The sequence below is a fragment of the Nyctereutes procyonoides genome, unplaced genomic scaffold (assembly GCF_905146905.1).
Source record: "Nyctereutes procyonoides isolate TBG_1078 unplaced genomic scaffold, NYPRO_anot_genome, whole genome shotgun sequence".
Classification (NCBI taxonomy): domain Eukaryota; kingdom Metazoa; phylum Chordata; class Mammalia; order Carnivora; family Canidae; genus Nyctereutes; species Nyctereutes procyonoides.
The window spans coordinates 11,754,823-11,781,981 of NW_026575034.1; the positions used below are offsets into that span (position 1 = coordinate 11,754,823).

Genomic DNA, 27,159 nt, shown 5'->3' on the forward strand with positions numbered 1-27,159 from the left:
TGAAGTCTCTTTCAGCTACAGCAGTAGGCTGTGAGCCTCTGAATCACCTGCTGGATGTTTCCCTCTTTTTCTGTATTGACGCTGGTAGTAGTTGTAATTTGATGAATATGGGAGAGAAATTTGGTTTTGAGTGGTCCCTCTGATACTGTTCTAGGTGCTAAGCAACCTTGGAAAGCAGATGAAACATCTGCATAGGACAATATGACTTCCATGAATGTATATTAAGTGTCAATTTTAAGGGATTCCCATAAAAATTATCAAAGACTTTGGTAGATAAAAACAGTGCAAAGAGAGAATATTACACCCAATGCGATGATGTCTGTATGTGTATTTCTGCCAGGTTTCAAGTGTGGATCTTTTTCTCCCTTATGAATATGCCAAAATCTTGTATCTAACAGTTCTAATGACATTTCCAAAGCTCCCACTGACACACATACATACATATACTCACAGTATATTATCTAGTAAAGTGGCTGTGGAATTAACATTTTTTCCTGGAAGGAAAATATCTGATTTAATGACCGAATCATTTTAAGGCAGCACAACAGAATTTCACAGGAACTAAATCTATTTCTTCACACCGATCATGCATGTTTTACTCAAGCATTGAGTCATTAGCATGTTTATAATGGTTCTAATTTAGCACAACATTTTCTGAATTTTATCCTTGAGTCATTTACAAATTGTTCATATTGAATAAACAAAGGAAACAGATTGCATTTTATACTTAGTAATTTATCTGAAAGAAGAGGGGAGGGTTAATTGTTTTAAAGTTTTGGTCTGTTTGGGGAAGTGAGCCTGCTTTTTCATTGCTAGGCATAAATGCCATTTCTCATATTTTCGGGGATGGGGGGGTGCTATGGAGGAGTAAAATGAAAAATTAGGACCAGGGCAAGATTGGCCACTCCCAGAGGGGAGTGTGGAGCAAAAGGGGAGCTGGCACGAGATTATCCAAAACAGTTGGTGCATTCCTTAATGATCAAGTGCTTGAGAAGTCCAGCTCTTCCTGGCAGCGCATCTGTGTTGATGTTTATATCATTGCCCTGCTGTATGGGAAAGGCATGCTTTCTCTTGCTGCTTGGCTAAAAATAGGATGGAATATAGCATTGTATGAGATATTTTAAGATAGCAAAAACATTTGAGAGGTTAAAGGTTTGGCTTTTGGATCAAAAAAGATCAGCGATATAACTCGTGTTTCTTGCAGACTGAATTTTATCTAGAGTTTGTCAGTAATTCGAACTCTTAGGCAAGTTATTCTAGGTTCATTTGGTGCAGTCTGAAAAACCCATTCTGCTGTCTTTTCTGTCAGCTTCCCAGCATGAAGAGCAGGCCTGAAAACAGCCTCTATTTATACCCCCTTGTTCGTATTTGGAAAATCAGTTGTTTCATTGGAGAGAGGGAGAGAGAGAGAAGGACAGCACGAGCAGTCGTCAGGGAGTGTGCTTTGTACGTTATAGTGACTTCAAAATAAAACTGGCACATTTTAGTGTCTAATTATTTTTAGTGAGCTTGGAGGGTTTTAATTAAAATTTAAGAGTGCTCTTCAAGCTCTCCAAGCTCCAATTTTATCCCACTGTATTGTGGAGCACTTGTCACTGTGGAAAAATGTACAGTAACTGGCATGTGTGTCTGTGTTTCCTAATGAAAAATGTGGGATGGATGATTAGCAGGAGTATAAATACATGTAGTCAGAACTAGTTGTAAACCAAGGTCAGGTACTTTTGATAAGCTATCATTTTTCTTGAATACATAGAAAATTTATTGCATTTGAAATTTATGATTCTTATGGTAAAAATAAAAGGAATTGATTTAATATTATCTTAAAAGAGTTAATAAAGCAGTAGGAAATCTGCATACTGGGGCAGCAGTCATGGTTTTTCTCACTCAAATATTTTAAAGTTATTTTTTATGTCATGTTTCTAATGTTTTAGCATTTATAACTTTATCACTTTGAGGCAAAAGGAAGAGTGTTTACTCACAGGTGAATTGTTTTAAAGTACTTGTGCATTAAAAAAAATTCCCATTATTCTTTTCTATTCCCCCATGCTTTAATTTTAGCAATGAGATATTTATTTACTCTCTTTGACACATTTGGAATTCTTTCACTTTCTGCAGAATAGGGGTTATTACTGCTGTGGCTTTTAAAACTAGGAATAATTTAAAATTGTCCCTGAAGTATTATGATGCAGGTTAGGAAATAAATATCTCACATACTCTCACTTCAATTTCTCTTGTTTAGTGAAATTAATTGTTAGCATGATAAAGCGTTCTTAACTTACCTGGCCTGAAACCTAGATACTTAGGAAGCAGAAAAATTGCTCTGCAATCCATTATGCAGGATATTTATTAAAAATTATTTCTGAATTGTGTTTTACTTTTTTATTTTTCTTGAAAAACTTAAATTGCAAAGGAAAATAGAAAAACCAAAAACTATGTGGCTGAGAATTGATTTTAACATGTCAAAATCTTTTACATCCTTGATAAAATATAAGCAAGAATTGAAGTCGAGCTCTCAGTTTTTGAGTCTTGATTTAATCATATTATTTACAAAAATTAGACAAGATAAATATAAAGTCCTGCATTTCACGGAATATGTATTGGCTTATGGGCACTAATTCTTTCAAAGTAAAATGAATTAATTTTGACATTTTCCACTTTTACACTGCTGTATTTTGGCCTACATTGATTTTTCATATGTATATATTATGGTGACATTTAAAAAATTTTTCTAATGTGGTTCTTTCTCTTAATTTCCAAAAAATATGTAGTTCCTCTCCCATTTTTTTTGCTGAGGACAACTCAGTCAAACTAATAAAATTTGAATAATCAAACAGTAAAATATGCTATATAATTGTTTCATGTTTTGAGAACTGTGGAACTAATGTAAGTGTATTAGTTGTTTTCAAGTCAATTGTATAAAACATTTTTCTGTATAAAATAATCTAAGAATACCTAGGTGATGTTCAATACTTTTATTCCATTTGGAATCCTCCATGACTACTGATTTAATGCTAGTCTGTGTGGTCTTACTTTTCCTGTGTACCTAATACAAACTGGACTTCTTTACTTATTCTGACCTCTTTGGTTTTTGCATTTGTGTGTGATCAGAATGGGGTAAAGTATGAATTGTTCAATTACCTCTTTACAGATACTACTGTTAATGTAGTTGAAGGATGTGCCACATAGAGGATGAATACTTATTTTTAATTTGCACCCTTACCTGGATATTGTTTTGGGTAGGAAATTTGAAAATATCAATTTTCATTTACAACTTTATCTATTACATATTTCCTCATTCCAAGTTAGAAACCCCTCAGTGATGGCAGTAGTGTCCTTTACCTGTGTGGTACTCATTAACAATCTGTATCTTTTGGTCCTTTTACCCTCATTTTACTTACTTTACATTATAGTATGAAGCATGATTAATACTAATTGTGGCGTGGCCTTTGACGTTTGCTAGTCACATAATTAAGTGAGAGAACTGAGAATTTTTCAAGAGATTTCCTGGGTTCTGAATCTTCCTGGAATCTCTTAGAATTGTGATTAAATTGATAAGGCTGTATGTAGTGATTTTCATTGCCCTATAGTTAAAGGAAATCAGTGATCATTATTAAATATTTTTATGAGTTATAAATATAGACTATAAAGGCTGCTTTATTTTTTCCCCTCAGTTTCTTCTACTGAAATGGGAACTCATATTAGCTAGATTAACTCAGCATTATGGTGAGGATTAATTTTTTAATAGGAATGTGAAATGCTTTGATGTTATTAACCATTTTATTAATGAGTAGCTTTTATGTGAAGCTGTGTACACACGGTCTGATTTATGTTTGAAGTATGTATTCCTGTTGTCCATACAGTTCTATTTTTCTCCCATGAAGCTTCAGCATTCTTTTCCTGGAGCTCTGAAAGATTTCAGGCCTATTTATAGAAACGAGAGACATATTTTCGCCTGTTTTACATTTAGTGTGTATCTAATCCTAGTTTATGAACTTGCTCTGAATTTGTGATCATTACTAGTAAATTGGGCTTTTGTCTTTTACTATTATAATATATATTCTCAACTCAAACTTGAACCAAACAAATTATGCTTTAGCATTTATATCAGTGATTATCAGCTTAGTGCAATGTTACAATGTGTATGAAAGGGTTAAAAAAAAAGCACTAACAAAACTGAGTAGTATAGGAAGTTGAAGACATTTAGTTGATTATTCTTATCCATGATCTGATGCTCTATTGATCTCTCTCAGAAATTTAAACCCGAGTTGGGAAAAACTAATCTCTGTTAGGCATGGCTTTGAGGATTTACTTCTTAACTCCCAAACTTAGTGTTATCATTTTTATTACTTTAGCATAAAAACAAAGTAAGTACAGACAAAGAGTATAGTGTGTTTTTGAATCTAAAATAAAAGTAGCATAAGAAACCATTTTGGAAATTAAATGCAAACTGGTATATGCATATGCACACAGGTCCTTTTGGAAAGTCACTCAGAATCCAATTTTTAATCATGGTAGTAGATCACTTGTTGAAGCCTAAAAACATAATGACTAGGAAAGAATAGAAGGAAAAAAGGGGGGAAAGATAAAGGGAAGAAGGAAGGGAAGGGGCAGTGAGCTTGCATTTAATAGAATCAAGCTGACTTCTCTTTAGAAAGAACTTTAGCTTCTGCAATAGCGAGCCAGTATGGTTGGTGTTCTTCATCAGCCATTTCATGACACACTGATCTGGATTCCATCCGTTCCTTGATTGATTGATCATGTCACGGACAAATGTTGTTTTCACCAATACATTCTAACGATGCAATGGTCTTCTCATCTCTTACTGGGGGCTCACTGTCTTTTTCTAAAGCTTATCTAGTTTCTACAACCCTTTAGATCCATCTTGACCTTACACCTCACTCTGAAAAATTCAAGGAGGATTTAGAAGTTGGAGGAAAAAAAAATGAAAGGGAAAATGCTAAAGAGATAGGTACCGATATGGGAGAGGAAAGGCATTTGGAATTGAAGTAACTATTTTAAATATAATTTTAAAAAGAAGTTATCAGAATTTTGACACTTGGAATGTTAAAGTTTAATGGGAGTATGCTTTGCACTGAGGATTTAGTATTTAAATCTTCATTCCCTTTCGGAAACATGGCCTATTTGTTAAGATTTGAAACTTAAAAGATACATATGGTTGTGAGCAGTAGCTCTAGTTGCAAACCCATCTGAATAGAGGAAAAAAAACTCATTGAGAAAATTTTGCTAATTATTAGAACATTCTAAAATTTAAATTTCTGTAACCTTTATGAATCTTTATAGAAACAAGTATAATCACTCTCTATAATCTAGTATGCTGCTTAGATATGCAGTAGGGCAAATAGTTTTAATTGAGTATTTTCTTTATAAGAATATATATCTCTTTCTATATAAGAGAAAATGTTAAGTAGGTTTTATTACCGAGGGACAGAGAACATCTTGACTTTATTTTCTTTGAATTTTTCTCTAAATGGGTATTTTAGAAAAATTGCCATATGTTTATTTCTTTTCTTAAGGACTAAGTGGTTACACTTTAATTGTTTTTTTCTCTGTTGAAGATTTGTCTTTCTTCCTTGAATAGCACATGAATTTTGCTTAGACTCAAAAAAAAAAAATCACCTGGATTCAAAGGAACATCTAAAGTTAAACGTATCATGGGAAAGAGCCCCCTTTTCTGTCCTGTCAGTCTAAGAAATGTTAAATGCTGACTGAATATTAATAGAATTATATTTATAATGTACCAAGATAAAATTATTGAACATTATCTTTTTTTTCCTGGGAATAATTTAAATAATGTGGTAAAAATAAATTTAGTTGTGGTATTTTGTGATAGATACAGTAATATAATTGTCTGTATCCTAGGGTTAAAACAAAAATGAAAAATAGCTTTGATCATTTTTAAATGAGAGAATTTCTCCATAAACTGGCTTTTTGGATTTGTAATATTTTAATACTTATAAAATACATATGTAATATTTTTAATACTTACTTTTTTACTCTAATAGATTCCTCCTGCATGGAAAAACTACTTTCAAAAGATTGGAAGGAAAAAATGGAAAGACTAAATACCAGTGAACTTCTTGGAGAAATTAAAGGTACAAAATACAAAATATCAAACATATCAGTGTAGAGAATGTTATTTTGTATAACGACATGCTCGCTGATCTCTGTACCCTAACATTAAATTCTTACCTCTAATATTTGTTCGTATATGAGAGGGTAAATGTATAGTGTGCCCTTGAACTTTTATTCTTTATAATGTTTGCAGAATGAAATTTTTGCCTTCTCTTTTTATTAGTCTATAAACATATAAATTATAAGATTAATTGCTTAATTAATTTAATAGGAAGGTATGAAAAAGAAACAAATGTCAAAAGATGAAGAACAATTAAGTTAAAGATAATTTTAGTCTTTCCTCTTGAAATCATAATAATGGCATAATTTATGGATCCAAATCATTAATTTGAATTTCTCCTGGTCAAAGAAGGTCAAGGGTAGCACCTATAAAAAAGAGTTTCTAGACTGTGTTGTATACAATGGCTTATGGGTGGATTCTGAGGCTTGATTACCTTTCTTAAGTCCTGGCTCTGTCACCTTCTAACTGAGTGACCTTGGACAAGTCCCTGAACTTTTCTGTTTTGAATTCCTTGTATCTAAAGTAGGGGAGGAAGAGTTCCTACCTCACAGGCTTATTAAGAGGATTAATACAAGTAAAGTTTTTAGAACAATTCCTGGCACTTAGAAACCGCTCATGAGAGTAAATTGTTGCTGCTGTCTTCATTAGCATACCTGCAGTATCATAGGTTGATTAATCTCAAACTGATTTCATAGGATCTAACTTTTCATGACCTCTGACCCTGATGAGGATGAGCACCTTTAGTCCTGAAGATGTGTGATTGATGTTATTATTTCGAGTCAAGTTAAGAAACATTACAAAATTAAGTTTCCCTATCAGTCAGGAAGTTATTCTTCTTCCCCCACTTTCTCTTGTTGATGCTTTTGTAGAGGTAGAGTACTGTTTTACTGGTTTTGGTATCAAGAATAGAATCAATGGCCATTAATTAATTCTATTGGTTGTTTCATCAACAAAGAGGCATCACTCCGATTTGCTTTAACTATTTGGGAGCTTAGATTAGTTTTCTGAGTTATCAAACGACTTCAGATGAATCTTCCTATTGGTCATGGATTACATCTCATTTAAGATAAACATCTGGCAATATCTATCTGGTGAAAATGTTATTTTTAATTTATTACAGAAAATTGCCTAGTGTTCAGGAATGTTGTGTCAATTCAAATGAAGACAAAAGGAAGTCCTCTCTTTTCCAGGGAATAATTAATAATTTGTTCCATTAACTAATACAGTATTAAAATTATGTGGAAATTGGATATTATTTTGCATTTCATGGCTTCTGTTCTGTACTCATAAAGGCCATTTGCTATTTTGGGGGGAAAAAACTTAACTTATAACTGGTGGGTAGAAAGAAAGTCATTAGTGACATATTCTCTATCCAGCTGCAATAACATGTTGTGTGCTACTTTGCACGTCATTCTGTGTTTTCTATCCTTTCCAAAGTCATTGGTTTTACAACAGTGAGAGCAGAAATGGTTTATGCAAAGGCATGCTTTTGCCAGCATGAATGATGGGGGTCTTGCTTTTTCTTAGTAATGTGGAAGCTAACATTTTATTATGTTATGATTCAGCATCAACTTTTTATGCTTTGGGTTATCTTCTCCTTCTAAACCCCCTTTCCATATTTCTTTACTTTTCATTTTGATTATGAATTTACAATGCAAAAACTGTACTAGCCTTAGATAGTCAACTAAATCTTGAAAGCAAAAACACATGCAAAATTAGGTTTTTCAAATTCTTTAACTTTTTTTCTGGATTCTATATGTGATATGTGAACTTTCATTTGTGTGCTACTCTTAGTTTTATGAGCATAGGAGATAAGGATTTTTACTAAATTTTTCTTTTTTTTTGGATTTTTACTAAATTTTTCATTGTGATTTACTCTATATAATTGTTTCTTTTTACATCCTAGACCTTTGTGTCACCATAACTGTTACACAGAAGACATACCAATAATATAATAAGAACTGAAAAAAAATGTAGTTTAAATTGTATTCAGATAGCTTGTTTCAACTACTGCTAAAGCTCAACATGCATTTTTCGTGTAGATGAGATCAGGCCAGTTATTATCCACCTAACTTAGTTACAATTATTCTGAAATTCTAAAGTGATTTAAATACTATTTGCAAGAAATACATACTATTGTGGGTTATCAGTATTTTATATCTCAAGCACTATTGCATTTTTAGTACCTCTTATTATTTTTCTCTCATTACAAAATATGTTATGAATGAGTTTACAACAAATTCTGTCATTACATATTTATTACAAAATATGAAATACAAAATAAAATAATTAATTAATGAATTCTAACTGTATTTTTTTGCCCTTTTCCATTTTAATTAATGCATGAGCATAGGAGATAAGATTCTTACTAAATTTTTCATTTTAATTTACTCTACATAATTGTTCATTTTTTTCCTTAAAATCAGAATCATCCTTTTATAATCTGTTCTTCTGACTTGATATATTATGAATTTCTCTGTGATTAAGTCATCCTAAATGCTATATTTATTTACAGAAAGTATTGAACAAAGTGAATTTCTCATAATTTAACTGAGTCTTTTATTCAACATTTAAATAGTTTTTTTATTATTTGTCTTTATAAAGAAAAATTTGAATATGCATAACTTTTTAATAATTTTTAGTATTAATTAGTGGTTATTTTCTTAGGATATTTTCTTAAAAAGTGAGACTCCTGTCAAGCATGTGTTCTTTTAAAAAAGTCTTGATTCATACTGCCAAACTGCCCTTGCAGAAAGGGTATAGTGTTCTGCTCTCACCAACAGTATCTGCAAGTATTCTCTTGCCCTCAATGACAAGTATTATTACTTTAAAAATTTCTTGCCAGTTTTGATAGGAGAAAGTGATACACTACTGCGGATTTAATTTGAACTTCTTTAATTATTACTGAGAATGAAGCATTTGACATAAATTAACTTGCATTAAATGTCTCTTCCTTTGAGAATTGACTATTTATGTTGTTTGTCCATTTTTCCTTTAAAGGATTTGTCTAGTTCTTATGGTTTGGTGATACTCTCAGTGTATATTTTAATGGTATTAACCTTTATCTGTCATACATGTTACATTTTATCATTTTCTTTTATTTTACTGTTTTTATTGTCAAATCTTTCTCTCCCTTTTAATGCTCTTTCATGTTCGGGGTTTGTTTAGAAAAGCTTCTCCCACTCTATTATATTTTATTCCAAATTTTTTTACTATAGTTTTATTCATTTAACTCTTTAATTCCTCTTGAATACATTTTGATGTATAATTTCAACTAGAAATACAACTTAATTTTTTTTCTTAAACTGTTAACCAAATAACTCTGTATCTTTTATTAAATAACCCATCTTATCTCTTCTAACTTGATAAAACATCTTTTATCATACTGATTGCATATTTGAAACCATTTCTCAGTTTTTAGTTCGAGCCTATTGATCTATCTAAAATTTTATTAATATTGTGCTATATTAATCACTATAGCATTATAGTATCTTTGAAAAGTAAATATTGCAAGATCACATTAATAATTTTCTTTAAGGTGTCTGCATGCTTCTTTAAAGTTTATTTTAGGCTTACTTTAAGTATTAATTAAAATCTCAAAAAACTTTTTTGAAAGGTTATATTATATGTATGTGAAATTATAGGGTCAAGTGACATCTTTATAATATTGAATCTTTTTATTTAAAATCATTTATTCTTTTATGCCACTCAACAATTTGTTTTTTAAATATAGATTCTGCATGTTTCTTTTGATGTTTTCTCTATAATGTTTAATATTTTTGCTTGCTCTTGTGGATGTGATATTCTCCATTCTGTTTCCCTTTTGTTACCACATTTAGGAATGCTAGTGAATTTTGCTGGTTCACTTTTAACTTTCCTCTTTCTTGAACTTACTAGCTCTAGTCATATTTCAGCTGATATGTTTTCTCTTTTATGGAAGTTATATGTCCCTTTTTTATCCCTTCTCATATTACACTGCCTAGAATATCAAGAATGATAGTAAGTAATACACATGATGGCAAGTATTTTGTGCAGTTTTTAATTTATTGAATTGTTTTTAATATTTCATCACCAAGTATTAAGATATTTAAGACATTCTTTGTTAGTAAAAAAACATTCTAGTCATAGATTATTAGGAATTTCTATGAGAAATTCCATTTTATTTTATGGCATATCTTATTGATTTTTGTTTTACAAATTTACTGATGAAATAAACCCTGATTAGTCATGGTGTAGTGTTATTTTAATGTACCGAATAATTTTATTTGCTCATATTACAGTTGTTATTTTTGCATCTGTAATCATAAATGAGATTAGTTTGTGTTTTTCTTTATTTGTACTATCTTTGTTAATTTTTAATACCAGAGTTTGTGGTTGAACTAGAAAGCTTTCCCTCCTTTTTTAGGCTATGTATTGACTAGATAGCATGAGAATTACTTATTCCTTGAAATTCTGAAAGAATATGCTTATAAAACATCTAGGACTAGAGTTTTCTTTGGTAATAATTGTTTTTTTTTCTACATTTTCTATTTCTCTTTAAGTCAGTTTTTCCAGGAAAAAAATTTCCTAGAAAATTGTAAGTTTCACTGAGATTTTCAAATACATTAGTATTGGTATAAAATGCAAGATCACTTATTTTAAGTTTTTATTTGCTGTTTTGTATTCCATTTTAAATTTTGCATATTTGCGTTCTGTCCCTTTTGCCCCTCAATTTTACTTGCCAGTAGTTTTTCTCTTTATCTTTCCTCCCAACACCCTAGTAAGTATCCAGTTTTTAGATTTATTTCTCAATTCTACTGCTTTTCAGAATGCCAACTATTTCATCTTGGTTTTACCTATATTATCTCTCCTTTGCTTTTTCTTTATCCTTTTTCTTTTTGTTTGTTTCTGGTACCCTCTAAGTTCCTAAACTGAATACTTCATTTTAAATATTGTTTCTTTAATAATAAAGGTACTTTTGGCCATGAATATATTTGTAGAAGTAGCTTTATGCATCCCATAAATTTGAGCTTTTAGAATTCTCATAGTCATTATTTTCTCTTATATTTATTCTTAACTTTACATCTTTTGTATTCGAGAGTGGAATACAGCTCAGGAAGGAAGGAAACATAACTTTTATTATTAATACTTAAAAATTCTATGGTGGTTAGGTGCCCAATGGAAATTTAAGTGTTGGCAGTAGGATGGTTAAGAACAGTATTAAAAAAATGAATCTTAAATCTAGTGAGTTTAAGATGACCACATATTTAGAAGCAATAGAGTAAAAATCTTCCTAGAGTCTACTTTAAAAAGAAAAAAACAGACTGCTGGGGCACCTGGGTGGCTGTCAGTTCAGTGTTTGACTCTTGATTTCAGCTCTGGTCATGACCTAGGGATTGTGGGATCAAGTCCCACTTTGGGCTCCACGCTCAGCATGGAGTCTGTTTGTTCTTCTTCCTCTGTTCCTTCCCTTGCTCACTCTCTCTCTCTCAAATAAATAAATAAAATATTTTTTAAAAGTGGATTCAAAATTAAAATCTTACTGTCTAAATGAAGCAAAGCAATATTTGAAACCTTTAAATAGGAGTTGGAATATTGCTCAAGTTTGAGAAATGCTGAATCATAGATTTTCAATGGGTCTATATCTAGGTCTTGTCTAATATTTTTAAAAAGAAAATCCCATCCCTAACCCACCACCATATTTTCATAAGTAGGCTCCTTTCCAGTAGTAGAATTAATTGAAGATAGAATGCTATAAATGGCATAAATTTAATAGCAGTAATCTCAAAGCAATGTTCAAACCAGGTTAATGTCATCACAAATATTCCTAAGTAACTATTATTAAGAACTTAAATGAAATATAAAGTGATTAGAATTTTGCTTTGGTCTGGTTGTATCTGAAGTATTGTGTTCTAATTGGGGTGCCATATTTTCAAGGGATCTATTTTCAAATTAGAATTGTCAAAAGTTGCTGCAATGGTGAAGAGTCTCGAGCATTTAATATGACTGGTAATTAAAGATCTAAGGAAGTTTGACCTACTGTAAGTTGGTTGGTTGAAGTTTTGTTAAGGAGAAGAGATTAAGATTTGTTTTGGGTTTTAGGGGGTTAGGAAATAGGGAAATTATTCTCAATGCCAGTGCCAGGAACTTAGGAACAATGAATGTCTCTATCTGACATGAGATGGTGAGACTGCATTAACAGAGAATACCTCAGATATACTAGGTGTTCAAGAAATATTTGTTGAATGAATGGATGAATTAATAAAATGACATCTGGAAATTGTGCTGTGGAAAATTTTAAATGGAGATGTTACAGTGGATATTAGAGGGTATTCCTGCTCTGGTGGAATGTTATCTTCATGACCTCCTAAGGCTTCCTCAAAAGTAGTACCAGTGTTTACTATATTTTCTTAATATAAGACTAATCTTCAAAACATTATTTTCTGTCAAGAAGTAATTAATAAGTATTTTTGTGAGATGCTTTGTTGTTTACAAAGGAAAAAAGGTACTAAAACATCTATATTACTTTATTTGATCCTTTTATAATAGCCTATTGAGGAAAATATTATTATATTGATTTTACATATGAGTAAAATGAGACAGAAAAATTAAGCGGCTCGTGTGGGGTCAGTCAAGAGTTGTGGATGCAGGTTTTGAGTCCTGCCTCCTCTGTTTAATGCATTACAGACTAATTCTCAAATTCCTCAGAATATTATACTTCTGCAGTGGGGTAAGGGAAATATAGACTCTGGGTTGTTCCTCTCTCCTACAATATACAACCCCAAAACAGTTCCCCTTTTACCCTTTTCTATATAAAGGAGCAGTATCACAAAGCAGGAAGGGGTCTAGGTAATACAGTTTCTCTATATAGAAGCTTTTATCTTGGTCTATACTTGAATGTGAGAGAGGGAGAATCATATGGTAGAAGGTAAAACTGAATTACTAATAGAGTCCATTACCCATTTGTATGTATGTTTGAGTTGTACCAAAGAAGTGAGGATACCCAGACTGGTATGGTCAAGAAACATTTCTAAATGCAATTGTGACATACCAAATGAAATCTAGAGGGAGCCCTGAGTGGCGCAGCAGTTTGGCGCTTGCCTTTGGCCCAGGGCGCGATCCTGGAGACCCGGGATCGAATCCCATATCGGGCTCCCGGTGCATGGAGCCTGCTTCTCCCTCTGCCTGTGTCTCTGCCTCTCTCTCTCTCTCTCTCTGTGACTATCATAAAAATAAATAAATTAAAAAAAAAAGAAATCTAGAGCATTAGGGAATCAGCCTCTGCCTCCACGGATAAGCCTAATCTTCTGTGGTTTATGTAAGAGAATCTTAGCCAGCTTCCCTGTTTTGCACACATGCCCCTCTATGCTGTGGCTGGCATCTCCTTGGTGTGAAGGCGCCTCCCTGGGCAGTGTGCCAGAGAAACAGTAATGCTGGTTGTTTGAGTTAGCACAAACTGTTTGTGCTTGTGTTTGTCAAACACACAGATGATATGAGAGACAAAAAAATAATTATGTGATATGAACCAAATAAGGAAAATAGTGTTTTCCTTCCTTGGTCATTTATGATTAATCATTGCAATATTTACATTTAGGGATTAAGGTAGATGTGCTTGTAGGTACACTCTGCAGCAGCTTAGAAAAGTGCCAGTCTCTTTTCTCTGGTAGAAAAGTGCCAGTCTCTTTTCTCTGGTAGGAAAAATGTTGATTAGGAAAATGCTTTTAAGTGGAAAGTTCTACAAATAATTCCCATTGTTTTTCAAAGCCACTATTGAGAAACAATTGCTTATTATAGTTATTCAACTAATATGTCTAAGTTTGCTCTAGAGCCCAAATGCTCTTGCCATACTTTACTATTCAAGGTTTTAAGCATTACTCCTTGTTACTTCATTAGGGTTGTTACTAAGAGAAGTACAATTAGGAACTGTGTTGCATCAAATAGTAGAAGCATAGTACAGTTGTGGTTGGTGCAAATACTGAATTAAAAATGTGAATTTATTATAATATTGCCTCTGTGTGCCAATGAGAGCCTGGTTTCATTTTTAGTTTTGATTACAAACATAAATCTCTGAAAGACAGCACAGGAACACAAAAGTCATGTTTTTGTTTTTGTTTCCAGTGCATGATAGATCTTTGAAGATCAAATAGTATAGGTTTTTCTTGAAGTAACAGTAAGCAATGCTGTTATCACCAAAGGGCCGGAATGGATCTAACAGCATTCCCATAGAATCAATGTTCCGCATCCCAAATTACTATCTTAAATGCCAATGCTCTTTCTAGTTTGTTCACTTTTCTACTAAGGGCCCAAACCATATCTAAGTACTCTGTACTCATTCCATATGTTGCCCTTCCCACAGAAAACTCTGTTTTTTAGGGAGAGTGATTCAGTTACTTGTGTTTTGGGTTGTAGGTAGTCGCAGAAGGACCAAAGTGGTTTTTCAAGAGCTCTGACTGTATGCTTTACATATTCATTTATAAATGAATTTTTCTTGAATTTCCATTTATAAACTTAAAGCAATTTCATCTGAGGGAATTTAAATAAAATCTGGAAGTGTTTAGAGGCGAATCATCTGCCACTTTTCAACTTTAATAAAGTCAGCAAAGCTCACATACATAATGTTTCTTGCTGCCTCATAGGAAAAAAAGGTTGAAACAATAATCTATCAATGTATAGATTTCATGTAGTTTGAAAATTTAAATTCTTTTTTTTAAGATTTTATTTATTTATTCATGAGAGACACAGAAAGAGAGGCAAAGACACAGGCAGAGGGAGAAGCAGGCTCCATGTAGGGAGCCTGATGTGGGACTCAATCCCAGGACTGCAGGATCATGCCCTGGGCTGAAGGCAGGCACCAAACCACTGAGCCACCCAGGAATCCCCTAAATTGTTATTTCTAAGACAAATGCTATATTGCTCTAGAGACCAGTTTGTGAAAGGGACTGGGAGCACATGTGATTTTCTTCACTTTCCTGTTTGTATGGAATAATGTGGTACAGTGTCACTATTTTCTGTATAAATCTTTATAATTATAGAACTTCAGATTAATATCTAGAATCATAGAATCTTGAAATATTAGAACTGAAGAACCTTTGCATATTATGAAATCAAACCTTTTATTTTTCATGTAGGGATCCCAATATCCAGAAAAGAAAAGTTACCACTTTCAATTACATAGTTAATTACTAAGGTGGAAATTTTATGTTCCCCCAGAATAGCATGCTTATCTCATTTCACATAGACTTTTGGTTGTGTTGTAATCAATAGTGAGTTATTATTTCTGAACCCATGAACTCCTTTTACTAGTAGTGAATACATATCACAGCTAGTTTTATAGATATATGCGTTATAACAGCAATACCCATAGTTTTTAAAATTATACTTTGCATGAATGTAAATATTTCAAAGCTTTCCTTTGTACTCTGTTATAAACATCTTTTACTTCTTTTGAAGTCTGTGTGATATACATACAAGCAATTAAAACCTCTCCCCTCTTGGGTTTGGAGACACAAGGTCTTCTTAATTAAAATCCAAACAAAAGCTACTGGTAAAAATTAATACTATATGATTAAGGCCTAAAGTATTGTGATACAGTAGAATCACTGTTAACTGTTGGGATTAAAAGAAATCGATATGTTGGGGAAAAGATCAGTTGGATCTAATTAGTGAAATCAATGTTTACATAAAAGAAAATGCTGAAATTTAGTAACAAATTCTGGTTATAAATATAACCCTGGATAAAGTTGTTCTTTGTTATTATTACATTGACCACATCATCATGTCTTAAATTCATTGAATAAAAATCTAAAACTTTTTTGGTAGATATTATAATTAAAAACATAGAACTTTACTTTAAAATCATATCTAGTTTAAAAATTTCAGTTTTATAAATGTTCTATATAAAAATAGTCAACAATTACAAAGTATTTCTATTGATTCCATCCTAAAATGCTAATTTTAGCAATAACTACAGTCTGGAGTGGGAAAGGAGGCAAAAGTGGTTAGAAATAAAAAAGATCCAAAGTATTTTTACACAATTATGATTACATTAAATATGTATTAGTCTATTTGGTGACATACCGAAATAAAAGAGAATACATTTTGATATAATTCAAAAACAAGACATTTCACTTTTTTCTTCCTGATTGCTGTGATGAAAATAAACATTATAACCAGCATGGAGAAGCAAAACTATTACTAATTGCAGCCTAGATTTTAAGTAAAATGAAGGTCATTAGCAATTTCCTGGAAGCCATTCAGATTGCTTACCAGGAAATGGTAGCTAGCAGGACATCTGTAATCCTCCTGTGTGGAATTAGTGAAAACATACTAAAGCTTTAATGATGTGTGTTAGACTTTGGCTTACGGTGGAACCTTTCTCTATCAACCTAGCTCATATTTCATTGAATACAAATGATTTTTTTTTTCAGTATTAGAGTACAAACCCTGAATTGAAAATGGTCTTTAATATCCAACCACATATACATACCTTAATACACACCTGTAGATTGGGGTATGGTTCATAGCAGAATGAGAGATGACAGGGTAACGGAAAAGCAGTAGGAATCTGGAAGTGAAATGTGTTTGGGCAAATTGAAAGAAATTTCTTCTATAACTTGGAATGCTGATTTCACAACATTTTGAATGGTGAATTTAGTCCCATTTTTAGTAGCATCTTCTAATCTCAATGAAGAGATAAGCAAAGCTGACTATCAAGTGAAAATACCTTACAGGACATAAATTTAAGTCTGACTGACTCTGCATTGTTGTAGGAGAAATAGGTTCACTGATTCAGAGACTTCTGGCATAGCATCTCCATGTTACCTGAATAATTGGTTGTCCTAATAAGGGTAACATGTCTGGAGCTATAAAGAGTGACAAAATAAAGCCAAGGAGAGTATTTATACACTCCAGTTTGTGTGGAAAATTATATATACACAGAAAACTGCTGGAAGGATATTTAATAATTAAACTGTTAACAGAGGTTGACTATGAAGTAAAAAAAAGTATGAGACAGGCTGATTGTTAAGCTTGTACTGTATAGTTTGTACTGTAGTTTGTTTGTTTTTTTTTAAAGCCATGTATATACATTGGTTTTTCAATACAAAAGACTTTTTTTATTTTTATTTTTATTTTTTTTTCAAAAGACTTTTTTTAAAAAAAAGACTGCAGTCTTCAATGAAAATGAAAGGATTTTTTCCTTATTTGTATAAGAGAATATGGATAATACTACTTACCTGGATTTAGATTTTGTTGAGAAGATTAGAGAGAAAATGTGTAGTATTTCACATAGTATAGAGTAGGGATCCACAAGTATTATAGGTAGACAACAACACTTGGCAGAGTTAAAGCACTTGAAATAATAAATATTTACTGATGAAATGATACACTGAGTCCTCAAACTTTTTGATCTCAGAAGTCTTAAAATGTATGGAAAATTCTAAAATTCTTTTGCTTATGTGGTATATCTATTAATACTTAATTGTGTTAGAAATTAAACCTGAGAAATTAAAAATATTTAATTCACTTAAAAGTTATAAAATAAAGGGGCGACTGGGTGTCTCAGGTGGTTGAGCATTTGCCTTCAGTTCAGGTCATGATCCTGGGATCCAGACCCACAGTTGGGCTCCCTCCTCAGTGGGGGTCTGCTTCTCCCTTTCCCAATCTGCCCCTTTCCCCAACCCATGTTCTTTCCCTCTCTCTCTCTTTCACTCTTGCTTTCTCTAATAAATTAAGAAAAAAAAACTTTTAAAAAGTTGTAAAATTAAGTCTGCTACATATTAACATAAAAACTTACTTGTATGAAGAATAACTATATTTCCTAAAGTAAAAGTAATTTAATGAGAAGGATGGCATTCTTTTACATTTTTGCAAAATCTCTTTAATGTATGGTTTAATACAAGATAGCCAGACTCTCCCATATCTTTTGCATTCAATCCGTTTGATATGTTTTGATTGAAGTATATGAAGAAAAGCTATCCTAATATTGCTATGTAGTTGACAAAGGGAAAAGTGTCTTGCAGCCTTTTCAGATAGTTGTGAATATTCTTTGATACTACACCAAATTTCACAAGTGGTAGTTTCTTAAAGGTTAGGTCCAATGTAGGATCCCAAACCATATCAATGAACTTTTAATACTTTTACATTAAAAGTTATTAAAATCCATTAAAATCCATTGGTCCAATTTGAACTTTGAATCATTTGTTCCATGCATGATTTTGTACTGGCATGCACTGGTCTTTTAGATTATATTGTTTCACTGAGTTACGCATTTCTTCCTTAGGTTGGTATATTCCATTAGATAGTATCAAAAAATCACATTCATCAATATTACCCTTAATCTTATTAGAAATTTTTTTAAGTATTTGAAAACTGTCATGTTAATGATGGTAGACAGAAATTTTCCAAAAATCTATTTTTCCCTTGAAAGTTCAAATTATATTATTTTTTTCAAATTATATTATTTTAACTAACACTATCAGTTACTTTTTTTATAAATTTATTTTTTATTGGTGTTCAATTTGCCAACATATGGAATAACACCCAGTGCTCATCCCATCAAGTGCCCCCTCAGTGCCCATCACCCAGTCACCCTATCAGTTACTTTTTGAAGCGAGAGGCTCACTTTCTAAATAATAAAGTACAAATAAGGGTATTTTGTCTTGTTCTTTTAAATAAAATTGGATTTCTATGCAAAAAGCTATGAAAAATTTCAAGTTGCAACTCAAACAGTAGCACAAGTGATTTTCATTGCAACAACTAGTATACTTAGATAATAAGTGGTCATCACACAGAATATTAAGAGCTTTTTAAAAAACTCTATAATCAGGAGTCTTCTAACTCAAGATCAAGAGTTGCATGCTCTACTGACTAAGCCAGCCAGGTGCCCCTCATCACACAGAATATTAAAAATATGTGTACTTATGGAACACCTGGTTGGCTCATTTGGAGGAGCGTGCAACTCTTGATTTTGGGGTTGTGAGTTTAAGCCCCACATTGGGTGTAGAGATTACTTAAATAAATAGATAAATAGGGACACCTGGGTGGCTCAGCAGTTTAGCGCCTGCCTTCAGCCCAAGGCATGATCCTGGAGTTCCAGGACTGAGTCCCGCATCGGGCTCCCTGCATGGAGTCTGCTTCTCCCTCTGCTTGTGTCTCTGCCTCTCTCTGTGCTCTCATGAATAAATAAATGAAATCTTTAAAAATAAATAAATAGATAAATAAACTTAAAAAAGAACTTAAAAATATGTGTACTTTAAAGTCATTATTTAATATAATTGTTTCATCAAAGAAATTCTTTTTTTTTTTAAAGCAGAAATTTATTAAAATCCATTTTATATAGTGTTTTAGGGACAAAAAAAATGTAGTCCTCAACATTCAGGTAATCAACTCTATCCTCAGAAGTGCCTTAGGAGAAAACAGATTCTTGCGCCCTTTCCTCCAAAAGATACTTCTGTTTATATTCCTGAAAATGATGCACTGAGAGAAGACAGATTCCTTTGCCCTCCCCCCTCAAAAGATACTTCTATTTATACCCCTGAAAATGATGCATTTATAACCCCACCTCTCAAGGACAATCCTGTTGAGATCCCAAAACCTCTGCAAAGAGTGAAGAGATACTAGCAGAGAACCTTCTCAGAATGCAGTGCCTCACTGAGAGGTGTAGTGCAAGAGATACATAAAATGGTGGTTGCTTCAGAGGAGTGTGTTTACTCTGGGTAGGCAGGCTGTGAAAAAGCCCGACAGCCCAGCAAGGCAGCCCCTAGCTGCGAAGTGTAGCCAGACGGGACTGCATGGCCTCCAGAGCCTCTTCCTCCTCCTCATCTTCTGATGCAGCCATCGCTCCTGAGGGTTCGGGCTCTGGAAGGGCATCGGTCACTTTACTAGGTGCTTTGCCTAAGGCCCCTGCTGTGATTTCAAAGAGAATTTTGTCAATTTCCATTTCTGCTGCTTCTTCCATTTCTTCCTGACCATCCATGCTCTCAAAAGTGTCCTCTAACATTTCTTCTATGATGCCAGCCTTCATCATCTCTTTGGAAAGTTCTCTCATGGTGGCCTGGATTTCTGGGATCTTCACAAGACTCTGCATGGCCTTCATCACTTCTGTGCTCTTCTGCAGGGAACCAGCCACTCACAAAACCGCCAGCTGGTTCTTCATCCCCATGAGCACAGAATTCATGTGAGCTTTGGAAGCATAGAGCTTGCTCACAGCCTTCCTTGACCTGATCATCTCCTTGGCTAGGACCACACAGACGTCCTTCTGACCCTTCTTGGCAGCATCTTTCACTGACCATTTTACTTTTTCTTCTTCTCTTTGGATATCTCTTATTTGCCTGTCAACAACTCTCATTTCCTTTCTTATCTTCAATGACCATTCATTGACCAGCTCTTTAGGCGGCTTCTCCTGGGGTTTTCCCAAACAGCCCCATGGCGAACTGAACTAGTCTGGCCCCCCCCGCCGGCTTTCCGTTCCCTGCTCCCAGGCAGGTCACGGGCAGCCGCCTGGGCGGGGCAGGGGAAGAAATTCTTAATTGAAACAGAATTTTTTGTTTTACTACAACTGTGATGGTGAAGAATACAATGAGTACTAGTAGAGTTAGGTGCCTTTAATTCAGGTGTTTAAAGGAGGGGACCAGCTGTTTTAACCCACTATTTCATTTGCATTGTCAGTGCACATGTCAGCGCTATAACATGCAACTAATATGTCTTATTATTATTATGAAAACAGTATTGACCTCAGGGAGACCTTGGAGAGTTCTTTGGGACTCCAATGTGTTCATAAACCACACTTTGAGAACCACTGGACTAGAACCTTAAAATACATACATACATACATACATACATACATACTTAAATAATCAATTTATTAGTAATAACTACAAAGCAAATCCATTATATTTAAGAATTCAAAGATTCTATGAAGACTCTGAATGAAGTTACTGGCTTAAAGAAGTTGCATTCTTCCCTGGAATAGGAATTGTGGTATATTAAACATGAGGTGTAGAGTTGATCAGATGTGGGTTTGAATCATGGTATAAATTGGACAATTTATTTAACATTTTACTCTCATCTTTCTAACCTTCAAAGTGAAAAAAAACATACATGCACTTCGGAATTATTGTCAGTGTTTGTAAAATGACTAACAGAATAAGCCTTTTGTAAATAGTAGTTTGCCAGTAGGAATAGGGAATAAGAGTAGCTATGTGCTGCCCTTAGGGGCCTGGAACCATTTAGTACTTCTTGTAGCACAAATTATTTCATAGGAAATGATTACATATGTATAAGTTGAGAAGAATTTCTAATACTCCAAGAGATCAGTGTTATTACCCATGTCAAATTTACAGTCTAGTCTATGTCCCCAGGGTTGGCTTAACCAAAAAAATGATAACCACTTTACTAACAATTAGCTTACATTTTTCAGGTAAGCTAGGCCTTTATTTCACTTCAGTCTTCTTTTTTTTTTTTGAATAAATGTAAAAAATGTAAAAGTATACATTTGTGATAACATTTATATGCAGTGGAGTCTTGGAAAAAAAATACATGGGATAGTAATAATCTCATTGCTGTTTATAGGCCCAGGAATGCTCTGCTTCTGGCATCCTAGGTGCCAGGGTATACCATGGGTATTTCTTTGCTGTAGAGTCAGTTCTTGACCAAATTCTTATGGGATATATATGTCACATTAAGAGCTGGCCCATACTACTAGACCTCCCACACACTTACTATTTAAGTCATTTGTCTGAATTAAAAAAAAAAAAATCTAAGGCTAACCACTTAATAAAATGTGTGTATTTTCCTCCAAATGGTGTTTTCATGAATAAGACCCTTGAAATAGGCATAAATTGTACATTATTCTCTACATTTTTAAATGTGTTGCTACTGTTGGTAATTACCACTGAGTGCATATTTAATGCACTGAGGAAATTTGATGCAATTATTCCGTTTATTTGTGATTCCCCTTCAATCCAAATGTCTGCATTAAACTATTTAAAAAGAAAACTACAGAGAATTTAGGTCATTTAAAAAATGCACACATTTTCTGAACTCTGCTTATAAACTTGTATTGCACTAACCAAAATAAAATTAAAATGAACCAGCGTTATAAGAGATAGGGTTCAAAAGTTTAGGTAATTTTGAATAAAATTACCTTTTAAGTATAACCTTAAAGACTCTGGGCCAATTGCTTCTTACAGAAGTCAATAAGAGATGGGTATAACTGAGCTCAAAATTCAGCTTGTTTAACTTAAGACAAATTCTTTTTCCTCCAGCCTCTTTTCAGTACTTAAGAGCTGATTACACCTGGAAATGAATTGAATAGACCTAAGTTGGTAGCTCTTAAAAGTCTTCACAAAATGGTAGAATCCACAGAGGGAAAGTCTGTCTTTTCCGTGAGTGCCAGGCCTTTTTTAAAGCTCAGAGAATTGGGGTCCTGAAAAAGATCTGTAATGCTGAAAGAGTCTGAAAATAAGAAGAGTGCAAGAGGGGTGCAGCTTTTGTAGACCCACTTTTTGTCTTCTTCTTTGATCACCAGCTGGTAAGAAAAATGCACACATTTCTCAGAAATGATTCAATATCATAAAAAAAAATGGTTTGGCCGGGAATAGAGTAAGACAGAAGGACATAGGTATTAAGTGGGAAGAAGGAACTCCATATCCATTTTGTGCAGTAGACATCATCTGGGTTCCCTTTCAAGTTAATACGCAACTATTCATTGTGCATATTTTAATAATATTCTTAAACATCTCTCTAGGGCTAAGGAAGAGATGAGATTTAAAATGAGATCTATCCCATGGCTTTAAAAATATGTTTCTTCATGTAATAGTAATGAGAGAACTGTGTTCTTATGCTTAAAGTTAAGAGTTACATTCCTATTAACATTTGTTTAACTAGGCTTCCATCACAACAGGTGCACAATTATTTTTATGAGTTAAATATTATCAGCCTTCAAAATTAGCCAGGGCAAAATGCAAGTTGTCTGATTAAATAATCAGAGCTGATACTTAAAATACATTTGATTTCCACAGGAATTTTAAAATGCAAAGTCCCAGTCTCTTATTCTGATATGTTGAGGGAGTTGCAATTGTTTGTAGTATGTAAGTTGTAGCTTATACTGTAACTAGTTTGATACATTTCACATAATTCAGTTGACATTATGAGACAAACTACTAAAAATATAATAATAGTTTATTGCTTCTAACCTAACATTTTAATCTACCAATAAAATAGTATTCTGCTTCATATTAAATCAATAAAAAAGAAGTCACTTTTTCTTTGAAGACTTTTTAAGCTCAATTAAAAGTCACATAAAGCTTAAAAAGTTAAAAATCCATGGTATTCTTATTTAAATTTAATGTGTGGAGGGTTAAAAAATACAAATATAAATTTCGGAATAATAGTGTATAAGTCATGTCCACGAAAATTACTGAGTATTTTGGGGAACAACAAAGACTCCCAAATGGTAAAAATTAAGCAATCAAACAAATGAAAAAAAAAAAATGAACAAAAGCAAACAAAACCAAGTGCAGGAACCCTACACACACACATACACACACACACACGCACACACACACACATATGCACACATGCACGCGCCCCTGTGCACTAAATAGGAATCTTCTCTAGGAGGCACCTTCACTGTGGTTAAGAAGTGCTACAACAGTGCAGCTGTTAGAAACCAATTACAGGCAGGTAACTGTTTGTTTTCAAATCTAAATCTGTTTGTCAATCAGAAGAATGCAATGAGTCAGAAAGGGGATCTCAAATACAAACCACAGGGTAAGTCAGAGCACCTGGAATGGGTCCAAGCCACAAGAATTAGGGAAGGAGTATAGATGGAATCAAAACCATACATGTGCACATGGCTCCTGTCTTTGACCAACTTTTCAAATAGACTCAGAAGCAGAGATTATTGAAGAAAAATGTCAGTTTTCTATTGAGAGCAGTCTGATTTTAAGATTTGTTAGAAATGTGGTTATTTATGGAAGAGTGACTGTAGGAGACATCTAAAGATCTTTACAAATGAAAGACCTTTGTAAAATTGGCTCATAATCATCCTTTTAAAATGAAGATTTAAACTTCTTTTTTAATTTCAAAGAATATATATACATACATATGTATATATGTGTGTTTACACACACACACACACACACACACACACACACATACACCGTATTATAAACAGGTAGGTTTTTACTACTTCGAAATGCATCTATGGCACATTTCAGCTAATATAGTTATTAATGAAAAGCTTTAGTTTTATCTGGACCCAAGAATACTTTTTACTCAAGTTAGTAAAACCATCTCTACTTTTTAAATATGCAGCTGTTGTGCTTGGGTTGCAAGATTTCAAGAGACAGTGAAGGATACAAAGAGTGCTTTACGTAAATCTACATGGCTAGAAGTTTTTCCATGCTGAAATGTGGGAAAACCTACTGAGAACCTAAAGTTTAAGTTGGTAACATCAAGGGAGCATAAATAGAAGTTTATTAAGAAAGCTAAAGAAAATGAAATGGGCACAACCATTCTGTGGTTTTACTTAAACACAGGCTTTCATATCCATTGAGAGTCCTGGATTTCTTGTTGACTGGTTACTGAAAGGAGCTCTTTTATTTTTCCAGCCATAGTTTAGTGCCAGTAGGCATTTGCCTTGAAGCATGATGGCCCTTCTGTAATCTCTACAGTTGACTGTGTATTTCTCAGCCATGACTATCACAGTTTAGGGTTGCTGTCCCAGATGGATGTTGAAAAGCATTTTACTGGAGTAATTGTTACTTATCCTGGTCTTCCTTTTTGCATATTATTCAGTGTTGGTGTCAGGAAGAAGAGGAGGGGATCACCACTACTGTATATGGTGCTCTCTCTACCAGGACCATCTTTTAAATATTTACAAAGGCTTGTCTGAGTGGAATCAGAATTAATGACCAAGAAACAAATGAGTAAGAAGTGATGAATGAGATGAATTGAAATAGTGAACAAAACTAGTTGTGATTTTTTTCAATTTTTTCAATTAGAAAGAAGAGTTTACTTAAGATTGCAAGAATGACTCTGAGGAGATTTTCTGTATTGCATTTCATAATGAAAACTAGAAGTAGGAACAGAAAAAAAAATTCCTTTTTGCCTTCATGTTGAATTTATTGTGGTTGACACTGACAGAAACTTTCTTACTAACCAGGGAGGGATCTCTAGAATTCATCTCATCCATCCCTCTGCTTTCAAGAAGGAATGCATTTATAGAATCTCAATCAATCAACAAATCTTTTTTAGTGCTTACTATTTGCCCCCCATTGTGTTAGCCTTTGTGGAATTTACAATATTTCATATTTTCCACCAGTCAGACATGAGAAATTCCTTTTTTAAAAAGTTTTTTTTTAAGATAGGTCTTTAAAGACCTACAGAGGAGCAAGAGAGGAGGGTGCTGTCAAAAGCAAAGACTAACATTTACTGAGCAAATACTGTGTGTCACAATGCTTTTGTTTATTTTATCTTACTTAATCCTCAAACCAATGGCATGAGGTCAGCATCATTATCCTCCTTTTTCAAAGGAAGGAACAGAGGCTCAGGAAAATGTTTCTGAAGACACCAAGATAATAATGGACAATCCAGGATTTGAATGGAGGACTATACGATGCTTCAAGTTTATGCTCTTTCCACCAAGATGTGCTAATATCTCTTCTGGTCATTATTGGGATCCCTTTCCTTATGGATTTTTCCAAGTCTCCCAAGTCTCTTTGAGCTAAACAAACAGAAAAACAAAAACAAAATCAGACAAACAACAAAAACAAATTACTTTTTTTTTTAGATCAGTGGGGGGTTTTGGTGTACTTTGGATTTTTTTTTAAAGATTTTATTTATTTATTCATGAGAGACATGGGGGGAGAGAGAGAGAGAGAGAGAGAGAGAGAGAGAGAGAGAGAGAAGCAGAGACATAGGCAGAGGGAGAAGCAGGCTCCATGGAGGGAGCCTGATGTGGCACTCGATGCCGGTCTCCAGGATCACGCCCCGGGCTGAAGGCGGCACGCTGGGCCACCAGGGCTGCCCTGTACTTTGGATTTTTATTTGCTGTCAAGGATTATTTAATATTATTCTGGGTTTTTTTGGGTAATATGCTCTATAATTCAACAGTGAATCATCTCTGGTTATTAGACAGTTAACAGAGTGCCTAGATATATCATGAGAATAATTGTAGGACATAAACTTTAGAAACTCTGGATGCTGTCTAGACTACTAGTATCCTTACATTTCTAGCATAGTGACATGTATTTTTGTGTGTCTACTGCAAAAATTTATGAGCCATGAATAGAATTTTAATAATAAATTATACTATGGTTAATAATTAAAGTTAGGAAAAATAGTTAAGGGAAGATTGTCATCTTTCACTTAAAATGACCACTTACCATTATGCCTGCAAAATGTATCACACACTGGAATCTATTAAATATTTGTCTCAAAGTTCTTTCAATTCATACTACAATTTTCTGATATCTCTGCAGATATTTTAGAAATCAGCTTTGTTCTTTGCTCATCAGGAAAATGAAATAGCTGGTACTAGTGGAAAAACAAGTGTTTTGAATACGAGGATGTATAGAGGTCACTGTTATTTAGAGGATTAAGTTACTAGATTATCTTAAACAGTTTCCAAATGAACAATTTTCATTTCTTGAGAAGAAGGCCAAGAGAAATCAGACCCAGGAGTGTGCTTAAAAAATCTCGTAGGTTAGACAGATACCTAAATTCTGGCTAAAGTCATGAATGAGGATATGAATATTGAATCCTTTGGCAGGAAATAGCATGTAGCCAATCAACACTAGCATCGCAAGAGCTGGGGCATAATGGTTACTGATGTGGCTGAGTCACTGTAAGTGAGCAAGCAAGCAGAGATGCCCAAGGACACAAATTAGGAACATGAAGCACCTAGTATCCAGGTATCCAAGCACCCATAGGTTAGATAACAAGAGTCAAATGTAAATTCTGCTAAAAATGGGAATCAGGACATAAGATACAGAAGCAGCTCTGGATAGTAGGCACCCAGT

At 33.5% G+C, this 27,159-nt stretch overlaps 2 protein-coding genes across 2 annotated transcripts in view; one reads left to right on the plus strand and one right to left on the minus strand.

Moving 5' to 3' along the window:
- Positions 1 to 27,159, plus strand: part of SOX6 (SRY-box transcription factor 6) — a 411,290-nt gene that overhangs the window by 153,172 nt on the left and 230,959 nt on the right. The window contains exon 4 of the mRNA XM_055317952.1: positions 6,024 to 6,113. Coding sequence (XP_055173927.1) covers positions 6,024 to 6,113 — 90 coding nt within the window. The remainder of the gene's footprint in view (positions 1 to 6,023; positions 6,114 to 27,159) is intronic.
- Positions 19,508 to 20,636, minus strand: LOC129505024 (charged multivesicular body protein 3-like). Its single transcript, XM_055317953.1, is given in 1 exon segment — positions 19,508 to 20,636. A coding segment is annotated over 1 exon segment (588 nt). The 5' UTR covers positions 20,481 to 20,636; the 3' UTR covers positions 19,508 to 19,892.